The sequence below is a fragment of the Brachycentrus maculatus genome, unplaced genomic scaffold, assembly GCF_059751285.1.
Source record: "Brachycentrus maculatus isolate JH-2025_06_01 unplaced genomic scaffold, ASM5975128v1 h1tg000196l, whole genome shotgun sequence".
In the NCBI taxonomy this organism is placed as follows: domain Eukaryota; kingdom Metazoa; phylum Arthropoda; class Insecta; order Trichoptera; family Brachycentridae; genus Brachycentrus; species Brachycentrus maculatus.
In genome coordinates this window covers 54376-78984 of record NW_028280947.1, presented here as the reverse complement: position 1 = coordinate 78984, position 24609 = coordinate 54376, and the positions used below count along the sequence as shown (strand labels likewise).

Below are 24609 nucleotides of genomic sequence, written 5' to 3'. Positions count from 1 at the left end.
TGAAATGATTTATTTACAAATACATTTTAAACATTAATTAAAACTGAGTCTAAATATTAGACTCAAATTAACAAACTAAATTTTCATCTGACCTAAACATAACTCTGAAGAACTCAGAGTACCAAGTCTTTGTGGCATTTGCTGTTCAGCCAATTTAGAACTCTACGTAATATTAGGCGTAGACAAAAAAAAAACTAAATGATAAAGATTGTGATTGTTTTATCAGGGTAGGGTCAAAGTGCTGAGCACAATAAAGATAAATAAAGGTTAGAAACAATCACATACCACACTTTATCTGAAGACTTAGGGGTAGAGTTACACAACAATATACTGCACATTTTTTTGACATTGATGTATTTGTTTTCAAAACTCAAAGCAAGAAACTAGCAAGTTTTGAAAATAGATGCCTGAGGCGAATACTGGGTATAAAGTGGTATGACTTCGTCAGGAATGACGAAGTGAGGAGAAGAACTCAACAGCCCCTATATACTGGAAGTCCTGAAGAGAAGAAGGTGGACATGGTTGGGACATGTCCTTAGAATGCCACCTGAGGGCATCAATCCCTCGTGTCTCTTCTTCCAACCCCGAGGATTCCGGCGCCCCGGAAGGCCGCTGACGACCATTCACCGACTATACTCAGCGGAACTTCGAGACGCCGGACTGACCTGGGAGGAAGCAAAGGAGATGGCGCGTGACAGAGTGACTTGGAGACGACTCGTGTTGGCCATATGCTCCACCTAGGGAGCAAACATGGATAGAAGAAGAAGAAGAAGTATTTGTTTTACATTTAAAAAATAATGGCTGTTCACACGCTACATGCTGCTCCCAAACGAAATCATCTCACACAATTTTTTACAAACTGGTTGACCGTAGTTGAGAGAAAACTTAGATTGCCAAGATATTCCAGTCTAAAACTGCTCTGTTGGATAGGAAGTTTTTCAGTTCACACTTTTTTATAATAAAACTCGTGATATGTGTGTCAATTTAATTGGATGGAAATTCGCCTGCAGTTGTGATAACATGGACTTATTTTATTTAGTAAATATTTTGTCCGCCTCCGTGGTGTAATGGTTAGCATGTTTGGCTAACATGCTGGAGGTCCCGGGTTCGATTTCCAGGGGGGGGTGAAAATAAATATTAGTGATTTAACACTGTAATATTTATTTAATATTGCCCTGGACTGGTTCCTGAAGCGCAAGAGTGATCACCTTGCCTTCATGTAAGTAATGATCAAGATAACACTGCGTCAATTAGAAGCAGTGCCCTATTCATCATTAGGTGCGGATAAGGGTTATAAGTAATATGATATTCTTTTGTTTCAAATGAACATTGTAAAAACATAAAATTAAATACCAAAAACTCAATGTTTTTTTTAAACCCATTTTGTATGAAATCATTGGACCTTTCCGGGAGTACAATAATTGATGTCCGACTTTCTCTGGGTAGTAGGCTCTTTTTACATGAATTTTTTGTTTATTTTTACATGTAAACACAGCCCAACTGCCTAGAGAACTTATTACTTTTTGCCGAGCTGTACGAAACGTAAAGTAAAGTAAGTAGATAAAAGTGCAATTCATCCCGCAAAAAAGTGTGCAGTACCCAAGTGTGCGGTGCCTAAATTATAAAATAATTATTATAAATACACTATCTCGTAGAGTTTCCTCGAAGTTGGTGCCAAAACTGGAGGAGAGGCTCTCGTTTCTGCCAAATGTATGCATTGCCTAGGTAACACCAGAATCTGGAAAAGAAAAAAGAAGAAATTTTACAAAAATTATTTTATAAAAAATAACATTTTAGAAAAAAATAGAAAAGAAAAAGAAATAAGATTTTTAGCATTCAAATCTTGTATATTTGATCAGCAACTGGGTTTCGTTGCAATCGATATTATAAAATTAAATTAAATCAAGTATGAGTAATTACGTAAGTGCAAACATTGTGTCGTCTAATTGATTTTGAAAATTTCAAAAAAATTAATTTATCCGTGAAAAAAGGAGCAGGAACGCCGTTCCACCGCATAACATGGAAAACAAGCAGTAAAATGCAATCCTTTAAAAAATGTAAGTAGTAAATTAGAATCTATGTATAAAGGTATTCTTATTATTTTTGGAGATTGATAAAAAACGAGAATTTTTAACATACATTCCCCACAAAGCGCCTCCGAGATGCGCTGCATGATCGAAGAATTTCCATCCTAGAACCACTCCAGCCAAATCGACACCCATCAGAACTTTAATTGCCTGAAAAATTTACACAACTTTACCAATGCAATTTCAGTATTACTTATCCGTAGTGTGTTTTTTAACATACAGAATTTTGTAATACAAGGATTTTTGAGTTTTACCAGCGTACCCTGATTTCTTGGAAATAAATATTTAATATTGTATTGAAGATACGAGATTGCACAGGCGATGAGACACATCAGTACCAGATGCCTACGGAACAGTGTATGACTGTTCCAGATAGAGGTAGATCATCCATACACATGCCAAAACTATGAACAGGCGGGATCATCATCATTATCAGTCAAGAGACATGGATTTACAAGAAAAATATTTTAAAAATACAAGAAATTGTGTCATCATTTGTAGAGAGAGAGTATAAATTAAGAAAATGTTGTAAAATCAACAGAAATTCTACTTACAATGCCAGCAGTAAAGGTGTACATGGGCAGAAATATAATACTGAGCCGTGTGTCGGGGAATTCGCTGCATACATATCCTAACACGGCCATTATTGCACCAGACTAAAAAAAACAAATAATTCATGTAAATAAAATGACAAAATAATATACATTACATTGGTCCCTTCTTAACAAATAAAGCATGTCGTCAATTAATTATACAAATATGCAAGTGCATACTTACAGCTCCCAAACTAAGTCCAGGTTGTTTTGTGACTGCTTTATACAGATAGCTGGCGAAGCTGCTAATAGCTCCACCAGCTAAATACACCCCCATGAATTGTTCCTTTCCTAGGTTCGCTATCACGCCTGGAAAACAGGTGTATAATAAATAATGGTATAATGCATATTTATTTTACACTAAAATATGATTAGCACATTGGATGAAACTTAAATGGTATTCCAGTATTTTTTTAGACAGTATTCATGTTTTAAAAGTGTTTTTACATAAAGATGGAGAATATCTTCATGCACTGCACAAGTTTTTCTTGGCTAGAAAACTGAGACTTGTCCACACATTGCTAGGATAGATTGTTAAATATTTAAACATGAAATTACCTGAACTGAAACTGTGCAGCACAAACATATTAGCGAATAAATGGAAAGCGGAGTGGTGGCTGAATGTGGATAGAACCATCGGCCAACAGACGGCTTCTGAAATTTAAAAGGAAGAGATAAAATTAGTATTCAAAACCCTTATTTGACTTACTTAAGTATATAGAGACAGTAAAGAAATTAATATATCTTCTTCTCCGTCTTATTCCTCATTACTGAAGGTTGCGACCCTTGTGGAAGCAATGACTCTTCTCCAGTTATCCCTTGACTGCGCTGTACGTAGCGCTCCAACCATCGAGGTGCCTGCTGCTGCCTATATTTGATCGGTCCATCGTGTGGAGGATCTTCCTCTCCATCTCTTCCCCTCCAAGCTACCAATCACAACCAGTCGTTCCAGACTATCTTCGTTGTCACGCGCAACGTGTCCAAAGAACTGGAGAATCTGTCGGGTACAGACATTGGCCAGAGCCAAGCCATCCAAGCGTAGTTCCTGGCGAATGGACTCATTGGTGCGTCTAGCTGTCCATGGAATTCGGAGCATGCCCCTCCAACACTACATTTCGAAGGCGTCAATTTTTTTACATATAGATACAGTAAAGAAATGATTATATCACTCATCAATTAAGGTAAGTTCAACATTTTTGAGTGTGTCCTAATCCTCGTTCACAAATCTGGGTTTCTCAGCTTAGGATTGTTTTTACATTTTGATATTTGAACATAGATGAAGAAGAAAACGGAAGTCTAAGTATTTACAGGGCTTCCAATTTTCTTTCATAATAAAAAAGAAAAATGTTTTATTTCACGTTAAGACACCTAAAATGTAAAAAATTGGTCCACGATTGTTTATTTATTACATGAACAATACCAATCTAGCGGTTAAGTGGGCAAAGCTCACTAATAACAATGATTCGGTACTGGTTTAATTGAATAATAGATACCACTAACTTCCTGCAGGGTTGGAGCAGAAGTACTTAAGCATGACAGGTTGGAATCGGGGAACGCGCCACGCAGCAAACACCAGTACATTGGCGAGACAGAGGGGGTAGAATACCCGCTCCGACTCGCGCAACGAGTTCCACCACTGGTTTATATCCTCGCGCCATCCGCCCTGAATGTAGTAACAAAATACATATATTGTAAAGCATAGATAACGCAATTGGATAGTAACACTCTCCTAATATCATTTGTTCACTTTGTGTAATACCTTTTAAAATACTTTGAAAAGAAACTTACTTTTTAACACACTAAGGACAGGAAAGGTATTTTTACCCGTTCGGTCGATTGATGCTTAAGGACGGAAGGGTATTTTTACCTTCTGCGCCGGCCTCACTCCAACGTCAGAAAAGAAGGATTTACTTAACCTTTTTATATGAATATTATGTACCAATCTTTTTGTTGAGGTCATAACTATATGTACACAATTATCGAATCCCGTTACTAGCGATCCACAGGCATACAAATTACCTTTCCGAAATGTGTTAAGTATATAGTATTATACAAAATGAGTGTGATATATTACGATACCACAAAGTTGACGATGCTTTTAATATACGAAAAACAATTTGCTAGCCACCGATTTAAAAGGGAATAAATTTGCTAAAATGAGTTGTTTTATAGAGAAAATAATTTTGCAATATGTACCTATCTCGTTTGTAAAAAAATTGGATTTGGAAATTGTAAAAACTATAGGTCCCTCGGTATTTACGGGTATGGTTCGTAAAAAAAAATTATGTTAGCAAAACAAAATAGACAAGTCGATAGCAAACATCGAGACTCTATTCTCAGCCAATGAGTTACCCTCCTTTGAATATGGAACCCATGGATTTTAGAAGTACTTGAATAGAAAAATAAATTACTAGACTGCCTTTATTTAGTCGTAAAAGTTTGCTAATTTTTACCATCATTCAAACAATATAAAAAATAATAATATTGTCCGTGAATATGCAACATCACAAACAGTAAATTTGAGATTACCGGGAGCATCCTTGCTATATTTGACTTGTTCTAAAATAGTTTTTTTTTTTACCCGGACAGGTTTATTCTTTATTTTTTTATTTATGTTTTGTATTGACATTTCTTGGTGGAACCGCATTTTCATCGGGTTGTCAGGTTGTGGTTCCGTAGTTAGTGTCGCAGACTCTTGAATCAGAGTTTCTCGGTTCGAAACCACAATGAGCCGCTTAGGCTCACAGAAATAGTATGAAATTGAAATATTGTTGTAAATACTAAAAAGTATTTTTGTAAATAATAATAAAAAACACAAATATTTCTCTTACAAATAATAAAAAAGTTTTACATTACTTTATAAAAAAAATTAAGTAGTTTTTTTCCATTTTTATTTTATTTGACCAGCGACCAGATCTGACCATACCAGTCTGATGATGTCAGTAGCGACGAAACCCATTTACTGGTTAAATGATAAAAAAAGTGGAAAAAGCTTAACAGTTGTTGTCTTGTTTTATGTTTTTGATATAATACAATAAATAAATTGAATGGTTTTCAAAGTTTAAACATACCATTTTCTTAGGAGTTGGCTGGAGCCAGTTGGTCTGTTTTCTTATCATACTTATAGCGTGTGCTCTCATATTTTCATACTGCCAAATCGCTCCCCCAATTATGCTTGCAGATGAGAACTGAAAATAAGTATAAAAAAAAATATTATGACAAAATTTACATTATTAAATTCAGGAAGTTTGCGATGGCAATACAAATTGTATGCTTTCTAGACCTTTATAAATTAAAAAAAAGTAACATTTTGTGTGTGTGGATTCATTCAACTCTACTAATAGTCCACCCTATACTCTATTTAAAGGGCTTGCATTTCCGGATACCTGCATAAGTCTTCACCCTTTGTATCGGACGTGCACCATTATTCAATATCATGGCTTTCACATATTATCAAAGCACCCCAAGCTAGGATATGTTACTCATTTTTTAAATTATATCACTCATTATTTAAACGATCTATCGATTCTCTGTGTATATAGTATACACTGGTTTTTTTGTTGTTGTTGTATATTTAAACCATTGTAAACTTTGTGGTATACTTAAACATTAATCTTCCTTATTATGCAGAAAACGAACTGTTTTTTTTAAATTATTAAATCAGCAAAATGTCCATTTTGTATTATACAACTTTGTGGTATGGTAATATAACACCTTCCTTATGATTCATCATTTACTTTGTGTAATGAAACAAAAAAATCATCAGGTCAATTGTCTACTGTCTATAACGATCTCGCTTCAACGATAATCTTTCTTATAAAGAAGACAACAGACTGTTTGTATGAAATTTTTCAATCAATACAATGTCTGTTTTGTATTTCACAACTGTGTGGTATGGTAATATAACACTCTCATTATCGTTTATCGTTCATTTTGTGTAATACCACTTAAAATACTTGCTTTTTAAGTGGTATTATAAAAAGTCAATGATGAATGATAAGGAGAGTATTACACTGGTATCACTTGCATCGAGGCAAATGAACACTGATGCTGATTTGCCTGCAAAAAGCAAGATGCTTACCCTTCATGGATCCCATATCTTGTTCAAGGAAGATAAAGACATAAAAGATAAAATTATACATGAACAAGAAGCAAACTTACCGCCACCACAAATCCAAAAGGTTTCCACAGACTTCGTAAGGGAATAGGTCCTAAATCCAATGGGGATGTCTCCAAACCTACGTCAGCGGGTCGAGACGTTCGTCTGTGATGAGATTTAAAACCACGCTTCGTTGTTTGCCTAAACAATATTGTTTCCTGGGTACATTTCCTGAGCGCGCCATCGAACAAGTGTGCACTTACTTTTTGGTGAATAAACCCAGACTTCCTAAATAAAAAAATAAACATTATTTATATTTGAAGCACTAACATTGTGATTTTCCATTTTATAATTAAAATGTAACTTTGTTTTAAAATCACTATAAATGTTTTATTATAACTTGATTATAATCTCTCACGGTTTCGAAGCTAACCGCTTCTTTATCGAGACTGATTAATATTAGTATTAATCAGTCTTGATAAAGAAGCGGTTAGCTTCGAAACCGGTAGACATTATAATTAAGTTGTAATAAAATATTTATAGTGATTTTAAAACAAAATTACTTTTTAATTATAAAAAATAAACAATTGATTAAGTTAGTTATGTCTTTCATCTTGGAATGAATTAATATTAAATCTATTGCTCAAATAAACAACTAACACATTGATCAGAGTGTATAAATTCATTTTATTTTTTAAGTTATATTTTAATCAATCACAATTTTCAATTTATTAAATAATTAACATATACATGACAAACATACATTTAAGGCTTATATATTATTAATATAAATTACAAAGAAAATAAAATGACTCTCAAACAACTTTAACAAGTTGCAGAAGAATCCTGCTTCGGAATACCCCCTCAGAGACATGGAATAGATCAATATTATCGTGATATTGTTCAGCATAGTGTTAGCTCTTCCTACAGGCATAACCATCGGCAGGTTGGTCCTGTATATAAGAATGTGAAAATCTATGCCAACGCTGTCTTAGGTAACTATCGGGAACATACAGACCAATTCTCCGCATAGTTTCAGAATTATCAATCATATCACGCATCAATCGATAAAAATGCGTAATCAAATACACATTCCTTCTAGTCTCTAAACTATTGTAGCCAAGCATACCCTGGAGAAACTCGGTTGATCTAAGGGTAATAACCAATATAATTTATTGGTGTCATGAGGCATTTATACAAGGACTATTTTAGATACATTTTATTAAGCCAGATGGATATTAGCCTGACGGCATTACGAGACAATGGAATGTCCTCAAGTCAATTTTATAAGCCAATTCAAAGAACACTTGAATAAAAACATTTGGCTTCAATAACTACTCCACTTGATTGGCTTATGTATTGGCCGGTTGTAAACGAAGACCCCTAGCAGTTGTGACATTATAAATGACCTTTTAAACTATGTCAACTTCACTGAACGTTTTTAGTGTGGTACAAATTAGGCCAGTTCATCACATTACACTGATTGATTGAAAGAGTTGGGATAGTGACAATAAACATGCGCAAATTAATGTAAAAACGTTAAAATACATAAATAATATTGATATACAAATATTCAAACAGATTTTCTCATAGAATTCCCAAATCTACCAACATAACCTCAAAGCGTACTCACTGTCCTGTTATTTCGACAAAGCTGGGCAAAGTCCGGAAAATTGTATACATTTTGATAAAAGATTTAGGGCGCTTTTAAAATAATTGGCATAGTGTCTTCAATCTCAATATTTATAAATTACATAAATATAAGTAAAAACGTTGATGACAGTTAAATTTGGTATTGCTATATGAAAACCCAAAATGGCGAAATGTCAAAACAACCTTCTCTTTCGCTACTAGAATTATTACAGCCAATAAAAGAAATTGAAGGATTCTTCAGCATTATCGTTATTTGTATAAAATAAATTTAAAATCATCAAAACTCTCTAATAAAACGCACCCGAAAAATGCAACGATTATCGCCTAATACTCTTTATGAGCCACATTTTGAAACTATTCTTAAAAATTATCCACTCTAGAATAAGAATAAAATTTGAAACCGATCTGATAATTCTCAGTTTGGTTTTAGAAGTGGCGTTGGGACAACAGAGAGGCATTGCTTTTACTGCAGAAATGTCGAAACCAAAAGAGGGATGTTTTGCATGTTTCATTGACCATGAAAAGGCATTTGATGGAGTGAAACATGGAGATCTCATGAAAATGATTCTGACGATAGATGACAAAGATGAAAATATTTTTAAAACCCTGTATTGGAATCAACAAACTGTCATTAAACTGGAATATGGAACATCACAGGGCATCCCGATACAACGCGGAGTTCGACACGGATGTATTTTGTTACCTATGTTATTGAACTTTTACTCCGATCTAGCAATTAAATAATCGAATAAAATAACCGATATAAGAACGATTTTTTTTAGATAGTCGTTATTTAATTCGATCTTTCATCAGTGTTTGAAAATACTTACTTAAAAAAAAACATTTACAAATATATCATGCTTCGATGTGACTTTTTTAGTGCTCAGAGTATCCAATATTGTGTGATTTACAAATTATTATATGGACTGATTAAACCCCGTTCCCTAAGGGGAGCATTCCGTGCTGTCAAATTATTTTGGTACACTTTGCAAATCATTTTGTACTAAATGTTATTAAAAAATAATAACTAGATGTAGTCACTCAGCTTGTTATCGGATACCTATGGAATCGTAATGGGGATTGAATTAAAGAAAAACAAATTGAACAAGGGTTTTTTTAAATGAAGTTGTTACTTAATTCGGTTTTGTGATTCGATCACATGAATCTAATCACGCAAATTAGTATGCAATTTTGATTGCGTTTTTGTACCTCCTGGTGCATTTGACAGTGAAATATCAACTGAGAAAAATAACAAACACCACCCCAATCGAGTAACCGAAAAAGTGACAGTTATCCAGTAGTCACATCTCTATATTAGCCATATTTATCTACGGAACGGCAGTGGAAGCGAAAGGGTTAACAAATTTGTACAATGTTTTTTTTCTCCTTTATTTTAGCATTTAAAAAATCAAGAGTAATTTTCAAAAATACATGCAACAGCATAATATGTATGTATAAAAATATTCTTTAAGATAAGACATATTTTTTGTATCGGCCTCGCACGCAACCCCTAGCGTCCGGGGCTAACTTCACGCGCCAGCTGTACTGTCTCTGGACGTGTCTGACTGTTGCCGATATTCAATTTTTCGAGAAAACTCGAAAAATTACCCAACATCTCTTCAGATATCCAAGGTAAGTGATAATTTAAATTTTATTTCGTATTTTAGTGTGTATTTAATGCCGTTTCGACGCTCGCCGGCGTGACTCATTTCACCCCTAAAAGCTATACGTACTGACACCCACGTGTGTTGTCATTCGGCGCCTAACGTACGCAATATTTCAACAAAATAAGTTAACAAAATTTTGTCACTATTCGATAATTTATTATTTTTAAACCGCTTGTATTTTCGGGATATAAAATATCAAGTGTATACATTACTATATATAATTCTTTGTCAAATGAATCGATCTGTCTTCTGTCAGATTGGCGCCAAAGATTCTGCGAAAATGGAGAATTCGATCAATAATGTCGGCCAGGGTGGAATTGGACCTTGAACTGAGCTCTTTCCATGATTCATTTTTGATGAATTCATTAATTCGATATTAATTTCTCGTTTTAGCCTAATTTAAATATAACAATGACAAATAATTTACTTTAGAATAATACGATTTTAAAAAATAAATATAAAAAATTAAGTCTTACCTAGTGTAATTTATTTCGAGCATTATAAATAAAAGCAGGGATTTTTTTAAAGGAAAAAAGGTCCTGGAACTCACTTCATGTCAAGCTTTTTACTTTAAAAATATATATTCAAATATCATTGAAATATTCATTACAATACCGTTTTTTATCATTTTGATGAATTATATAAATAAAGATTGTAATTACGTAAGCGCAAACATTGTTTCGTCTAATTGATTTTGAAAATTAAAAAAAAAAAAAAAAAAACTGAAAAAAGGTGTCAGAACGCTGTTCCACCGCATTACATGAAAAAAAGCCCTGAATAATAGTATAAATAAATTGAATGTTTTCCTTATATTAAGGTTAAACATGTCAATGTTTTTGTTGCTGTTTTTTTTCCATGGAACTTCGACCATGGAATTTCAGTCATTCTTTTGAATTCACTAAAAATATGCTCTGAAGGAGCAGTGTTCAAGTTGTAGAAGCTAGGATAAGTATGGGTTTGCAACTTCAAGTCCCTTTACTAATGCTTTTATCATTTTACTACCTGCTATTAATTTCCAATTCATTTTCATTATCTGTATCTCTTCAAATATATTCCACACCTCTTAGATCTGGACCGTAAGACCATTTGGATGAGAACAGGATCAAAGAAGAAGAAAAAATCCAAAAGTTTCAAATAAAAATATTCTAGTCTGACACTGTAATTAGTTAGAATTGCTTCAATGAAAACTGTTGGAGTAAGTTTGACCTAAAAAGTACATATTTGGTTTGTTTTATCCATTTAAGTGTGTATTTAAAGTCATGATCTAAAGAGGTTTATTTTTGTCCAGTGAAATGGAATACTAAAGAATACTATAGTGTTATTTTTATTATTTCCTTAACACACTATGGACGGGAAAGGTATTTCTACCCGTTCGGTCGATTGATGCTTAAAGACGGGAAGGGTATTTTTACCTTCTGCGCTGGCCTCATTTCAAAGTCAGAAAATAAGGAATTACATATTAAGCAGGAAAGTGGCGCGATGGCTAATTAGTTAATATATATATATATATGGTGTTTGATGAAATATAGATATAGAAGTGATAAAGTTCAAGATATTACTGCTATATGGATATGGGGGATGAATAATAGGTAGAAAAGTGAGAATATCAGTAATAGTTGGAGCTATGGAGGTTTTAACACTTATACCACAATATAATTAAAGCATATCAGAGATAATTTGGTCCATAAAGGTTAAGCGGGATCGTCCTCTGTAGTTTGTGCCTTCGCACATGCTTTCCGCAATCGTAAGAAGCTCCTTGGAGTACATGTATACCAGGTGTATTGATATAATATTTATCAAGATAAACGTATCGCATGCCAAGAAAACATATTATGTTTGCCCGATGTTGATTTTGAAATACTTGTAGTATAACTAACTAACCACTACGCCGCTTCCCCGCGGGGGTAGGCATAGAGATTACACTGCCACACCAATCTGTCTTTACAAACATTCTTCGCTCTTCCACATTCATGCATCTCCTCTTACATACCAGCTGATTATTCCGACTCCTGACCTGACTGCTTACAAGTGTTTGACGTAGTTAATCTTGCTGAGTTTTCATCGGTCTTCATTTGCTACTATTTCCAACTACATTCGACTCGTATTTTTTTTACCGTTTTCCGCACTCATTCTTTCCAGATGTCCAAACCATCTCAACACACCTTTCTTAACCACCGTACCTTTGGGTTATTATCCAAGAAGTAGGTGAAAAATCAAGGGGTTTTTTTTCAAAAGATTTCTCGATAACAATGCTTATTTACAATGTACCAGACAATTTTTAAAAGAATATACATATTTATTACCCTTTGCAAGTCAGAGGTTCTCAGCATTCTTATGCTGAGAACCTTATTACCATTCTTATGTCTCCGGAATTATTTTGTATTCTATTGAATATTTTAACAAATATATTTTGTGTTGAATGTAACATATCAATCAACACAATCTCAACATATTCTGCAAACATTGCAAAAATTTGATATTGACCTTGAAATGCTAATAGTGCCGTATGACGTATTGGTATGCGTAGGGCGAGTAGGAACAATTTGACGTATCACGAACATTTCTGTGGTTGCGGGTATACTTTTTGTACCTGAACGTACGGGATACGGCTTGTTGCGTTCGGGCGATAATATAGTGGACGTATTACATACGTTCGTATGGGTAGGGCGGTTAATTTAGCAATACTTAGTATGTTTAGTAATACTTTCTTAATAATAGTCATGAGTAATTATAGTTTTGTATATTAGTCCAGACATGCATATATTTACATAGGGCTGTGTAAATCGCCAGTGAGAAATTTGTTTTTGAAACTCAAGTTACACTTTTAAAATGTATTTATCTACCCTGAATTCGGTAACAGTGTCATCCGGTTATAATTTAAAGGGTCTCGGTTAATTAAATGACATTGTACAGGATGGGACAAAATTAATCATTCTATCACAAGATGCTATAATTTTTGCAAATGGAGTCGTACCTCAATAATATTTGACATTTCGCTCACTCCTTTCAAGAACGTCATAAATCAAAATTCGTCAATTTTCAGTTGTGTATGTTTTCGGAATGCCCAGAATATGTACTATATCCCAGCAAAACAGCCCTATTTTTAACTTAATATTTTCCTGCTACAGGGCAGAAAATGTGGTTTTTGCATTTTGAAGAAAATGTATTGTTTAATTATTTTTTTAAATAAACTAAATATTTTTCAAATGGAGAAAAAATCTTCAGGTTTTACCTAAAAAGATCTGTTGCACAGTAAAAGTTCAATAAGTAGCTTGATATTTATTTTTAATACATTGTGTTATATTTTTAAACTTAAAAAACGTTCTCTTGAATAATAAAGTTTTTTGATTTATGACGTTCTTGAAAGGAGTGAGCGATTTGTGAACTAGACGGCTGCAGTGTACAAACAGATTTAGGGTGGCGCAAAATAATTCATCTAAATTTGTTTTTGATTAACTTTTTTACTAAATAAAAAAAAATTGAGTGATGGAAATCTTTATTTGGACCTTTACTTTTTTATTCTAAAACAGAACTTATTAAAAAAAAATTGAGGGTAACGAAATAAGTGAAGCTATTTAATTTACAGCATTTAGAGTGTGTCCAAATACTTGTTCACAAATCTGGATTATCTCCAATTAGGAGTTATTTTTTATATTATTTTGACATCTCAACACAGATGAAGAAGAATATGGAAGTCAGGGCTTATGACCTGTCATAGGTTGGTTAAGTGATCACTTTACACACGTGTGACATTCACCATTCTACACATGATTTACAACCACAATGCTCACCTTTTTGGAACTTCTACATTTGTCATAAATCTCATGACACAGTACATACGAGTTCACAACAGCTATCGATGTTGGATTGAGAAAGCTTTTATTTGGCAGAGACCCTTTTAAAGATAAAGCTTTTCTAATTCCAGCATAGATGGCTCTAGTGAACTCACATGCACAGTATCATGAGATTAATGATATATGTAGGAGTTGCAAGAATTTAAGTAGTGTGGTTGTCAATCATTGGTAGAATGGCAAATGTTGCACAAGTGATCACTTAATTATCCAGATTTGTGAACAAATATTTGGACAAAAAATGTATTTATCTCCAATTCTATTCGGAAATGTTCGGCAGTAGAATGAAACTGGTACTTGACGCACGCCGTTGCTCTTCGAATTTTTAAGATCTTAGAGACCGGTGCAGTGCTAGTTCCATAATGCTCGTAGTGCTTACTTACTTAATTATATTCTATGTTTTAAAAAGGTCCCTTTCAGGACAACATTGATATATCGCTCACTCCTTTCAAGAACGTCATAAATCAAAAAACTTGATTTTTGAGGAGAACGTTTTTTAAGTTTAAAAATATAATACATGTATTAAAAATATATATCAAGCCACTTTTTGAACTTTTTACTGTGCAACAGATCTTTTTAGGTAAAACCTGAAGATTTTGTCTCCATTTGAAAAATATTTAGGATATTTAAAAAAATAATTAAACGATAACTTTTCTTCAAAATGCAAAAACAACACTTTCTGCCCAGTAGCGGGTAAATATTAAGTTAAAAATATGCCTTTTTTTCTGGGATATAGTACATTTTCTGAGCATTCCGAAAACATGCATAACTGAAAATTGATGATTTTTTATTTATGACGTTCTTGAAAGGAGTGGCGATATATATATATCAACGTTATCCAACCTTTTTTGTCTCGCGTACCACTTGGTAGTACATCACGCTTAATTGTACCACTTGGTAAAAATAATTGTATTTCGAGAAATTTGTTATTCTATTTGCATTATAAATTTTATAGGTTGACTATATTTTCAAAAAACAATTTATTTATGTTAAAAAAAATACCAATTTTTTTCTGATTAAAATGAGACATTTGAAGTTTACATATCACAATGTTTTTTTTAAAAATAAACAGCTGAAGCTTATTTCTTGGTAAAATTCAAAACCATGGCATTTAAAGAAGTTTTTTTTAAACAACTAATTTAATTTTAAAAAAATACGTAGAATAAAATTATTTGTATATTTAAAAAAATATATATAATAATATTAATGATATTGTATGTAACAATTGTACTGTATATTATTAATTAAAATAAAAAAATATAGGAAAAATTCAATGGATTTTAAGAAATAGTGGTATTTACTAAGTAAAACATTAATTAAAAATGGATAGATTTTACCACAAAGTGACTGCCGAATCAATTAATGAAAAAATTCAATGGTTTAAAAGATATTTTTATGCCTGATTTTAAAAGAGTGTCGGATTGTGGTCCCATGGTTAGTGTCGCGGACTCTTAAGTCAGAGTTTCTCAGTTCGAACCCACTCTACCACAATTTGATACCTATTTCTAATAATGAGCCGCTTAGGCTTACAGAAATAGTATGAAATTGAAAATTGTGTAAATAAAAAAAAAAACTAAAATTACTCTTTAAAAAAAAAGATGTCCGCCATTACTGATTATTTTTCGCGTACCACCAACTATCCACTCGCGTACCACCGGTGGTAGGCATACCACAGGTTGGGAACCGCTGATGTACATGACACGATGACGTCATTAACATATCTGGTCCTCAGAGTGGGAAAGATTTAGCCCCCAAAAAGTGTACAAGTAAAATCTCAATCCCACGTTGTTTTGTATTTTATTGCGTGAAAGAATACATTCTCTCGCTGCCTTATGGGGTGGGTTTATTGTTCACTCTCGTGAGAAATGCGCCCCTGAACTTTTAGAACAGTGACTCTCTACCCGGGTTCGGCGGAGGTCTCAACGTTTTGGTGTAAACAAATGGTAACGTAGATACCCTGTTATTGCTAAGAAAGCTCTTTCGTACCGTCGTTACAACATATCTTTGCGAGCGATCCTTTTCGAGGATGCCGGATATACAAACGAAGAAAAGGAACAGACTTTGTTGCGAAAATGACACGAGAGTGGCACCTGCCAAGGTAAAGTCGCGCATTTCTGAACTGGTCTCTGAAAGGCAACAGCAGAAGTCACTGATTTGCAGTAAATATTTATTATTTTGTTTTTATTTCACGTGAAAATCGTGTTATAATGGCTTTGTCATTAATGGTTTTGTTCAGTTTGTGCACCTATGTATAAATATATCGTAGTCATACAGGAGAAAGTGACCAACTAACAAAACGTAAAATGATCAGGAGGGCCATTTAAGCCACTTTTGCTTGGCAAGAAAATAAACATCAATGCAGTTAGTCATTTTTGACAAGTCAATATATTATACTTCCAAGTTTAAAATCCTTTGGGATTTTTTCAGGGCAGTATTAAGCTAGTAAGATATCAAATAGATAATGATTACGTTTTTGTAAACAAATGCACATGGTCACTTTCTCCTGCATGACTACGATATGTATAATCTATGTTTTGAAGTTGAAAAAATCATATTTATTTTTCCAATCAAGGCTTTGATGAACGCGCATATGATACTGGTGGGGTTCGGTACCTCCAACGCGGTTAAGGTTTAGAAACACTGTTTTATATAGAATGACATGAGTAAACAGTAAACACGCAGTTATTGGATTCCAGCTGCGATCGCTGGAAAGACTCGCAGTTAATTCTAACGCGGAGTTGTCCAGTGGCGCAGTTTGCAATTAGCGATTACAATTAGCGCGCAAAACCTTCCATGGAAGACATTTTATTGCCTTTAATATCCTCGTCTTTGTCGTTCGACTGCTGATTAGGTACTTGCTTTGTAATTGCTTCGATTATAATTTGATTGACAGTCTATTCTTCCGGATCGCAGGGCTGAGAAAACCCACAAAAACATACGATAAAAATTACCACATAAATTTGCGATAAAAATAACAGTTTTGACTAAATTTCCACCGAATACTGGGTTCGGCAGACTAGCTAACTACATAAGGCCAGATTTTTACAGAAGCTCTAAAGCTTAACAAGAAACAAATAAATGCTTACCTATATTATTTCGAGAAATAAAAATACTTTGTGTTTTGATCCACTCACAATGTGAGTGGATCAAAACACAAAGCATTTTTATTTCTCGAAATAATATATCAATATATGATCCTCACAATGTGAGTGGATCAAAACACAAAGTATTTTTGTTTCTCGAAATAATATATCAATATGATCCACAAAGTTAATGCTTTCAATATTTAAAACAAAACGCTTACCTAACCGGGACCTTGACAACATGATTCCCCAGTTTGAAAATTATGTATGGAGGATAGCGACACACATCCACATTCTCTATATTTGTGACGCACTCGCTCGCAACCAAAGTCACATCCTTGGACCACCACTACTAGACTCCGAGAAGGTGAAGCTCCTGCTACCAAGACAGGTCATGAGTTACATGACTCACGTAGGTCTTGAGAGTGAGCTATGACACAGAGAGATGTCACAATATACCTAATGAGGTCGCAGTGGCATAAGGGATGTAAGATCCCTTGACCTCTTATAAAATTTAATTAAAGACGACGCCGGAGCCGGCCAGAATGTTACGGTCAATGGAGAGCGCTACAAAACCATGATCACAAACTTCTTCGTAACTCAGTTGAATGGGATTGATGTGACAGAGACAAAATGGCGCAACATGCCACACGGCAGGTGCCACCATCAATTTATTACGGGAAATTTGAATTTGTATACCTCTAATAAAACACCCTACATAACATTTTGCCATATCGGTGGCAACCCTGTTTGAAACCGTTAAAGTACACAAACAAGAGCCAGTCGCAAACGGAAATCGGTTGCTTCGAACGCTTCGCGTTGAAATTATCACATCGGCGTCGTCAAAACAAAATTAAACAGGTATCTACCCACGTGACTATTTATATTCATACTTTCGGGCATTCGCGTGAGCCGCCCTCTTATGCCAAAAAGTACCTACTCGTAAAAATGTGAGTGCTGCCATAAATAAATTTGAGTACCTACTTTCTTTATTCCGTAAATGTTTTTATTTCCGAACCCGCCGCGTTCCCTTTTTAAACGTTTTGACAGTTAATTTTAATATTTTGACTTTTGACAGTTCTTTGATGTTTAAGGTTAGCCGTGCTTGGTCTGTTTTGTGATTTATTTAAGTCTAAAATATTGAATGTTTTTGATTACATTGCGGATTTAAGTACATTGGACGTGCCGTCACAAAACTGTGAGTTAAACATTATAATTATTTGTGTTTTTTTTTAAATAGAAAAGCTATAAAAACATAAATTATAGAACTTTCTAAAGAAAACAATCACTCAAAACTAGAAACAAACAACATATCGCAAAGATATAAAAATAATTTTGAAATACCCAAAACACAAAACAGTACCAAAAAAATTACATCTACTTAGGAATAAAAAAAAATTAACAGCCTCCCTTTAGAAATTAAAAATATAAAAGACACAAACACTCTAAAAATTAAATTTAACGAACACTATAAACATATACAGACTAAACAATAAAAAAATAAACAAGATAACTCCCTCGCACGGCAAAAAATATGTTCCCCAAAAATATTTTGTTTAACAAAAAAAAGAAGAAAAAAGTCCCTCTCCAAGCACAAGAGTTCAGTCTCTTTTTTGGAGAGGCTCAATGCAACTAAAATTGTAAAATTTTATTAAGTAGAAAAGTATATAAATTGTATAAAAAATGTAACTAATAAATGATAATAAAATGATAATAATGTAATAAAATGATAATATGATAATAATAATAATAAATGATAATAATGTATGTAATAAATGATAATAAAATTAATAGCATTTTTTTTATTATTTTTAATTTCAAGTGTATTTTTCTAAATGTAGGCTATAGTAAAGACATATTTTTTCAATGAGTCATTTTTTGTATATACATATCACTCACTCCTTTCAAGAACGTCATAAATAAAAAAATCGTCAATTTTCAGTTGTGCATGTTTTCAGAATGCCCAAAAAATGTACTATATCCCAGCGAAAGCGGCATATTTTAAACTTAATATTTACCCGCTACAGGCCAGAGTGTTGTTTTTGCATTTTGAAGAAAAAGTATTTTTCTTCAAAATGCAAAAAATACTTTTTCTTCAAAATGCAAAAACAACACTCTGGCCTGTAGCGGGTAAATATTAAGTTTAAAATATGCCGCTTTTGCTGGGATATAGTACATTTTCTGGGCATTCCGAAAACATGCATAACTGAAAATTGACGATTTTTTTTATTTATGACGTTCTTGAAAGGTGTGAGCGATATATGGAAACGAATATACATAACCACTCCTCTTAGTGAATCGATCACGCTTCATTTATCTCATTTTGAATGGGCACCACCAATCACAAGGTCTTTTAAACGGAGTATAATAAATTATCACAAACAGCTAGAATTGGACTATGTTATGCGAAAACCATCCAACCCGGAAATTGGGAAGCTGAGTTAATCGCATTTGAATGTTTTCAGTATTAAAAAAAAATCTCTTTTCCGTCTTATTCCTCATTACTGAGGGTTGTGACCCTTACAGAAGCAATGACTCTTCTCCAGTTATGCCTTGACTGTGCTGCACGTAGCGCTCCAACCACCGAGGTGCCTGCTGCTGCCTTAGCTTGATCGGTCCATCGCGTGGGGATCTTCCTCTCCCTCTCTTCTCCACCAGGCTAACGATCACACTAGTCGTTCTGATACGTTGCGCGTGGCCAAGTATCTCATTGGTTGGATGGTTTCAGCAAAATAAAAATAAGGTACAAAGAACACATCCAACCATCTTGGATGGTTTCAGCGAATTCGTTTTTTTCTTCTAGTTTAAAGATTTTTTCTGTAATATTTTCATACATGTAAATAATTTAAAAGATCAAGATAACACTGCGTTTATATGATGCAGTGCCCTATGCACCATCGGGTGCGGATAAGGGTTATTTTTAAAAAAATATTTAAGTGTGAGAAATGCTGAAAGCTGTCAACCCACATGGATAATTCTAACATTGTTTTCTGATGGATTTATTGATTGTAGGTTAGAAAAAAAATAACTAATTGTCTCGATCTTTTGGGTTGGGTGTCTTCAGCAAATTAAATATTTTCAATCGATGAAATACCATTAATCAAAAAGTCAAATTTTGTAAATTGGGTTGGATGTTTTCTGCGCAACATGGTCCAATTGTCGCGAAAAACCATTGCCATGTTTTGTGCTAGTCCCGGCCCTTGTGTAGCTATAGGGATGTGCCGGCTGTGTGTACAAACGTGTGTATCGACATTGGTGCAAATCGACGCAATTAGTGTCTGAGTAAGATATTGCACCAATGCTATTTCCATATCGTGGTGGATAAGGCAAAAGGGGGCAAATTTATTCTTGAATACAGTATATCGTAGTCATGCAGGAGAAAGTGACCAAGTGCATTTTTTACAAAAACCTGATCATTGACTATTTGATATCTTACTAGCTTAATATTGCCCTGAAAAAATCCCAAAGTGATTTTAAACTTGGAAGTGTAATATATTGACTTGTCAAAAATGACTAACTGCATTGATGTTTATTTTCATGTCAAGCAAAAGTGACTTAAATGGCCCTCCTGAAAATTTTACGTTTTGTTAGTTGGTCACTTTCTCCTGTACGACTACGATATGTTCAACTTCTGAATGTCCATTTTGAATTTTAATACGAGCACTTTATTTGAACTTTATTCTTTATCCCATACCTTTCCCATAGCATTAGTGTTCTTTAAAAATTAAGCACTTGCAATAAACCGCTTACTGAGTTTTATTTTATGAAACACGACTAGTTTCGAAAACTAACAGATGTTTTCATCTGCAGGTGAAAATTAAAACTAACGAGCAAAAAATATTTAGGTATATAGAGGTTGATAGGGTAACAATAAAGGGGAGGGGGGGTTAAGGTACGGGACTTTTTGTAAAAGAAAACATAGATAATAATGGTGACGTATTTTGAAATAGCATATTATTAATTAACGTTTTTTCAGAATTAAAATTTTTATGTTTTTCTTAATTTTCTAAATTGTTCATGACTTGACCTTTATTTGTAACAGAGTCTAATAATTTGTCAAATGAGTGGTTGTATGATTTGAAAATTCCGAAAAATAATTATTAGTAAGTCCACGGCGATGTTCTTCGCGCCCTGAGCGCGAACAACATCGACAACAACATCGAGACAAGCTTGAGATCTACGCCTTATAATATATACTAAATAAAATAAAATATTTTTGTACTTGTACAGTATCGAACAGATTAATTGAAACAAATAATTTTTTGTTGTATTTTCGTAAAAAAGTGTTTTAAAATCTTTTGTTTATTAGTTATATCACAAATTAATATTTAATATGATATCATTTATATTTATTTAATATTATTTAATATTAATTTAATATTACTCTGGACTGGTTCCTGGAGCGCAAGAGCGATCACCTTGCCTTCATGTAAGTAATGATCAAAATAACACTGCGTCAATTCGATGCAGTGCCCTATGCACCATTGGGTGCGGATAAGGGTTATAAGTAATGAGTAGAAAATAGAAAAAAAAGTTTTTTTTCAATTAATCTGTTCGATACTGTAATTGTATAAGATTGTGAAATGCAAAAAAATCGAATTCCAAAAGAAGTAAAACTCCATCCCTGCTTTTGCCAGGTGTGTTTGGTGTACGGGCGTGTCTTTTTTATGCAGTACGTGTGTGCGGGGAGCATTGTATGGGGAGCTCGTGCTATACAACATGCGAATACGTGAATGGCACTCCTAAATAGCTCCATTTTACTACTCCATTGTTTGAATTTGCACAGACTTGCGATTACGTCATATTTTACAAAAATAAATTCTGCGTCACGGCAGTCTGGGTAAAAACCAGGGTTAAACCATTTAATATCGAAAAAATATATACCTACTGAAGAAACACGAAGGAAAGTTAAAACATGAAGGAAGGGTGATCAGCCCTCCGCTTCAGGTACCAGTCCTGGGTAATATTGAATAAATATTATTATTGTTTAACCCTTATCCGCACCTAATGGTGCATAGGGCACTGCATCAAATTGACGCAGTGTTATCTTGATCATTACTTACATGAAGGCAAGGTGATCGCTCTTGCGCTCCAGGAACCAGTCCAGGGTGATAATAAATAATAATAATAAATCCCTTACCGCACCCCAATGGTGCATAGGGCACTGCTTCATATAAACGCAGTGTTATCTCGATCGTTTACACATGAAGGAAGTAAATAAATATTACAGTGTTAAATTGTCTTATATTTATTTTCACCCCCCCCCCCTGGGAATCGAACCCGGGACCTCCAGCACGGTAGCTAAACACGCTGACCATTATATATATATAATGGTCAGCGTGTTTATATATATATATATATATATATATATATATATATATATATATATATATATATATATATATATATATATATATATATATATATATATATATATATATATATATATATATATATATATATATATATATATATATATATATATATATATATATATATGTATATATATATATATATATATATATATATATATATATATATATATATATATATATATATATATATATATATATATATATACATATATATATATATATATACATATATATATATATACATATATATATATATATATATATATATATATATATATATATATATATATATATATATATATATATATATATATATATATATATATATATATATATATATATATATATATGTATATATATATATATATATATCTGAATAAATGTTAGAGTGAAAAATTAGTCCGCTCCATAGTGTAATGGTCAGCACGATCGGCTACCGTTCTGGAGGTCCCGGGTTCGATTCTCAGGGGGGGATTAAATTAATATATGTATGTGATTTATTTTATTTACTTAACAAATTCTGATAAAAATGCTTGCTTTAGATAAAAATTGGAACATTTTTATAATTTGTATAAATAAATACTATAAATATTATTCGTGCGATTTTTGGGCTGGGCTCGATAAAAATATATGTTCATAGAAAATAAAATAATAAAATACAAATAATATTTCAAACATATCGTAGTCGTACAGGAGAAAGTGACTAACTAACAAGACGTAAAATGTTCAGGAGGGCCATTTAAGTCACTTTTGCTTGGCAACAAAATAAACATCAATGTTGTTTAAAATGTTAAGTATTTTTTTGTATTTTATATTAAGTTTTTTGTTATTTTGTATTAACTAATTCTACTTAGAAACCCCTATATATACCCTTATACCCTGTACTATGACTATTTATTTTGTATACCCACACACAGGCCATGCCTTTGTGGGATCTTTTTTTGTATTCATTTTTATATTTTATTAATATTTTTTGCATTTGAATTTATGCTATGTAATGCAAAAGAATTTAAAATAAAGAAGAAAAAAAAGTTAGTCATTTTTAACAAGTCAATATATTATACTTCCAAGTTTAAAATCCTTTGGGATTTTTTTCAGGGCAATATTAAGGTAGTAAGGTATCAAAATAGTCAATGATCACGCGTTTGTAAAAAATGCACTTGGTCACTTTCTCCTGTATGAATACGATATGTATATTTGCCCAGTATTCGTTAAAACGCAACTTAATTTTCTCTAAATCCAGGTAACATTTTACGTAATTGTTTTTTTTTTAAAACATTGTTTTTGCTTTGAATTTTTTTTCTCGAAATAATTATTTGGTTTTGAAAAAAGAGCCATTGAAATGTAAGGAGTTAAAAAAACTTATAAAAATATTTTTTCTCTATATATTCGAAAAAACAAAAAAAAAGTAATATACATTCTTTAAAAAAATCGGGCGTGAACAGACATCGCTCACTCCTTTCAAGAACGTCATAAATCAAAAAACTTGATTTTTTAGGAGAACGTTTTTAAAGTTTAAAAATATAACACAATGTATTAAAAATGAAATCAAGCCACTTATTGAACTTTTTACTGTGCAACAGATCTTTTTAGGTAAAACCTGAAGGTTTTTTTTTCCATTGGAAAAATATTTAGTTTATTAAAAAAAAAAAAAAACAATACCTTTTCTTCAAATGCAAAAACAACATTTTCTGTCCTATAGCGGGTAAATATTAAGTAAAAAATATGCCGCTTTTGCTGGGATAAAGCACATTTTCTGGGCATTCCGAAAACATGCAAACCTGAAAATTTACGATTTTTGATTTATGACGTTCTTGAAAGGAGTGAGCGACATGTGATCTTTCCGGTGGTCGCCCGGCGAATGAATTCTGTGTTTGCGAATAACCCCTTAAGAATACGAGCATTTTCAGCTAGGTTTATAGTAAAAATCAGCCTCGTTTACGCTATTTCAGGTACATACATATTTCCATTATTTTTGCTGTTGTATTAGCTTAGCGCTCAATATTTTTGACGTAGTACGCAATTATCTTCGTCCCATAAAATTGTAATGGCCACTATATTCTCGAGTTTTGAATCATATTTCGTACCGAAAATAGCCACAAAATTGAGATTACGCATTTAGATATAGATTTATGTCTTGCGCGACAATTACCAGCTGGATTAATATAATTTAAACCCTTCTAATATTTATTTTCTGATAC

At 33.0% G+C, this 24609-nt stretch overlaps 2 protein-coding genes across 4 annotated transcripts in view; one reads left to right on the top strand and one right to left on the bottom strand.

Moving 5' to 3' along the window:
* Positions 1-1512: 1512 nt before the first annotated feature.
* Positions 1513-8583, bottom strand: rho-7 (rhomboid family intramembrane serine protease rho-7). The gene is made up of 9 exons (XM_088263213.1): positions 8413-8583; positions 6842-7067; positions 5752-5868; positions 4181-4343; positions 3239-3334; positions 2865-2989; positions 2642-2743; positions 2140-2237; positions 1513-1738 (listed from the first exon to the last, which is right to left on the bottom strand). The coding sequence occupies exons 1-9, from the start codon at positions 8460-8462 to the stop codon at positions 1645-1647; spliced, it is 1071 nt and encodes a 356-aa protein (XP_088119339.1). The 5' UTR covers positions 8463-8583; the 3' UTR covers positions 1513-1644.
* A 1374-nt stretch (positions 8584-9957) lies between these two features.
* Positions 9958-24609, top strand: part of NaPi-III (Na[+]-dependent inorganic phosphate cotransporter type III) — a 31470-nt gene continuing 16818 nt past the window's right edge. The window contains exon 1 of one of the 3 annotated variants that reach the window (XM_088263167.1): positions 9958-10064. The gene's annotated coding sequence lies outside the window, so the exon portion shown is untranslated. Of the gene's footprint in view, positions 10065-17814; positions 18232-24609 lie in introns of those variants that run through there. The other 2 variants (XM_088263166.1, XM_088263169.1) reach the window with 2 other exon arrangements.

Coding starts and splice junctions, on each gene's coding strand:
- rho-7 (XM_088263213.1), bottom strand. CDS start 8,462: ATGTATACAATTTTCCGGACTTTGCCCAGCTTTGTCGAAATAACAGGA. Junction 7,068..8,412: donor TTTGTCGAAATAACAGGACA/GTGAGTACGCTT, acceptor TTTTTTATTTAG/GAAGTCTGGGTTTATTCACC. Junction 4,344..5,751: donor AGCCAACTCCTAAGAAAATG/GTATGTTTAAAC, acceptor TACTACATTCAG/GGCGGATGGCGCGAGGATAT.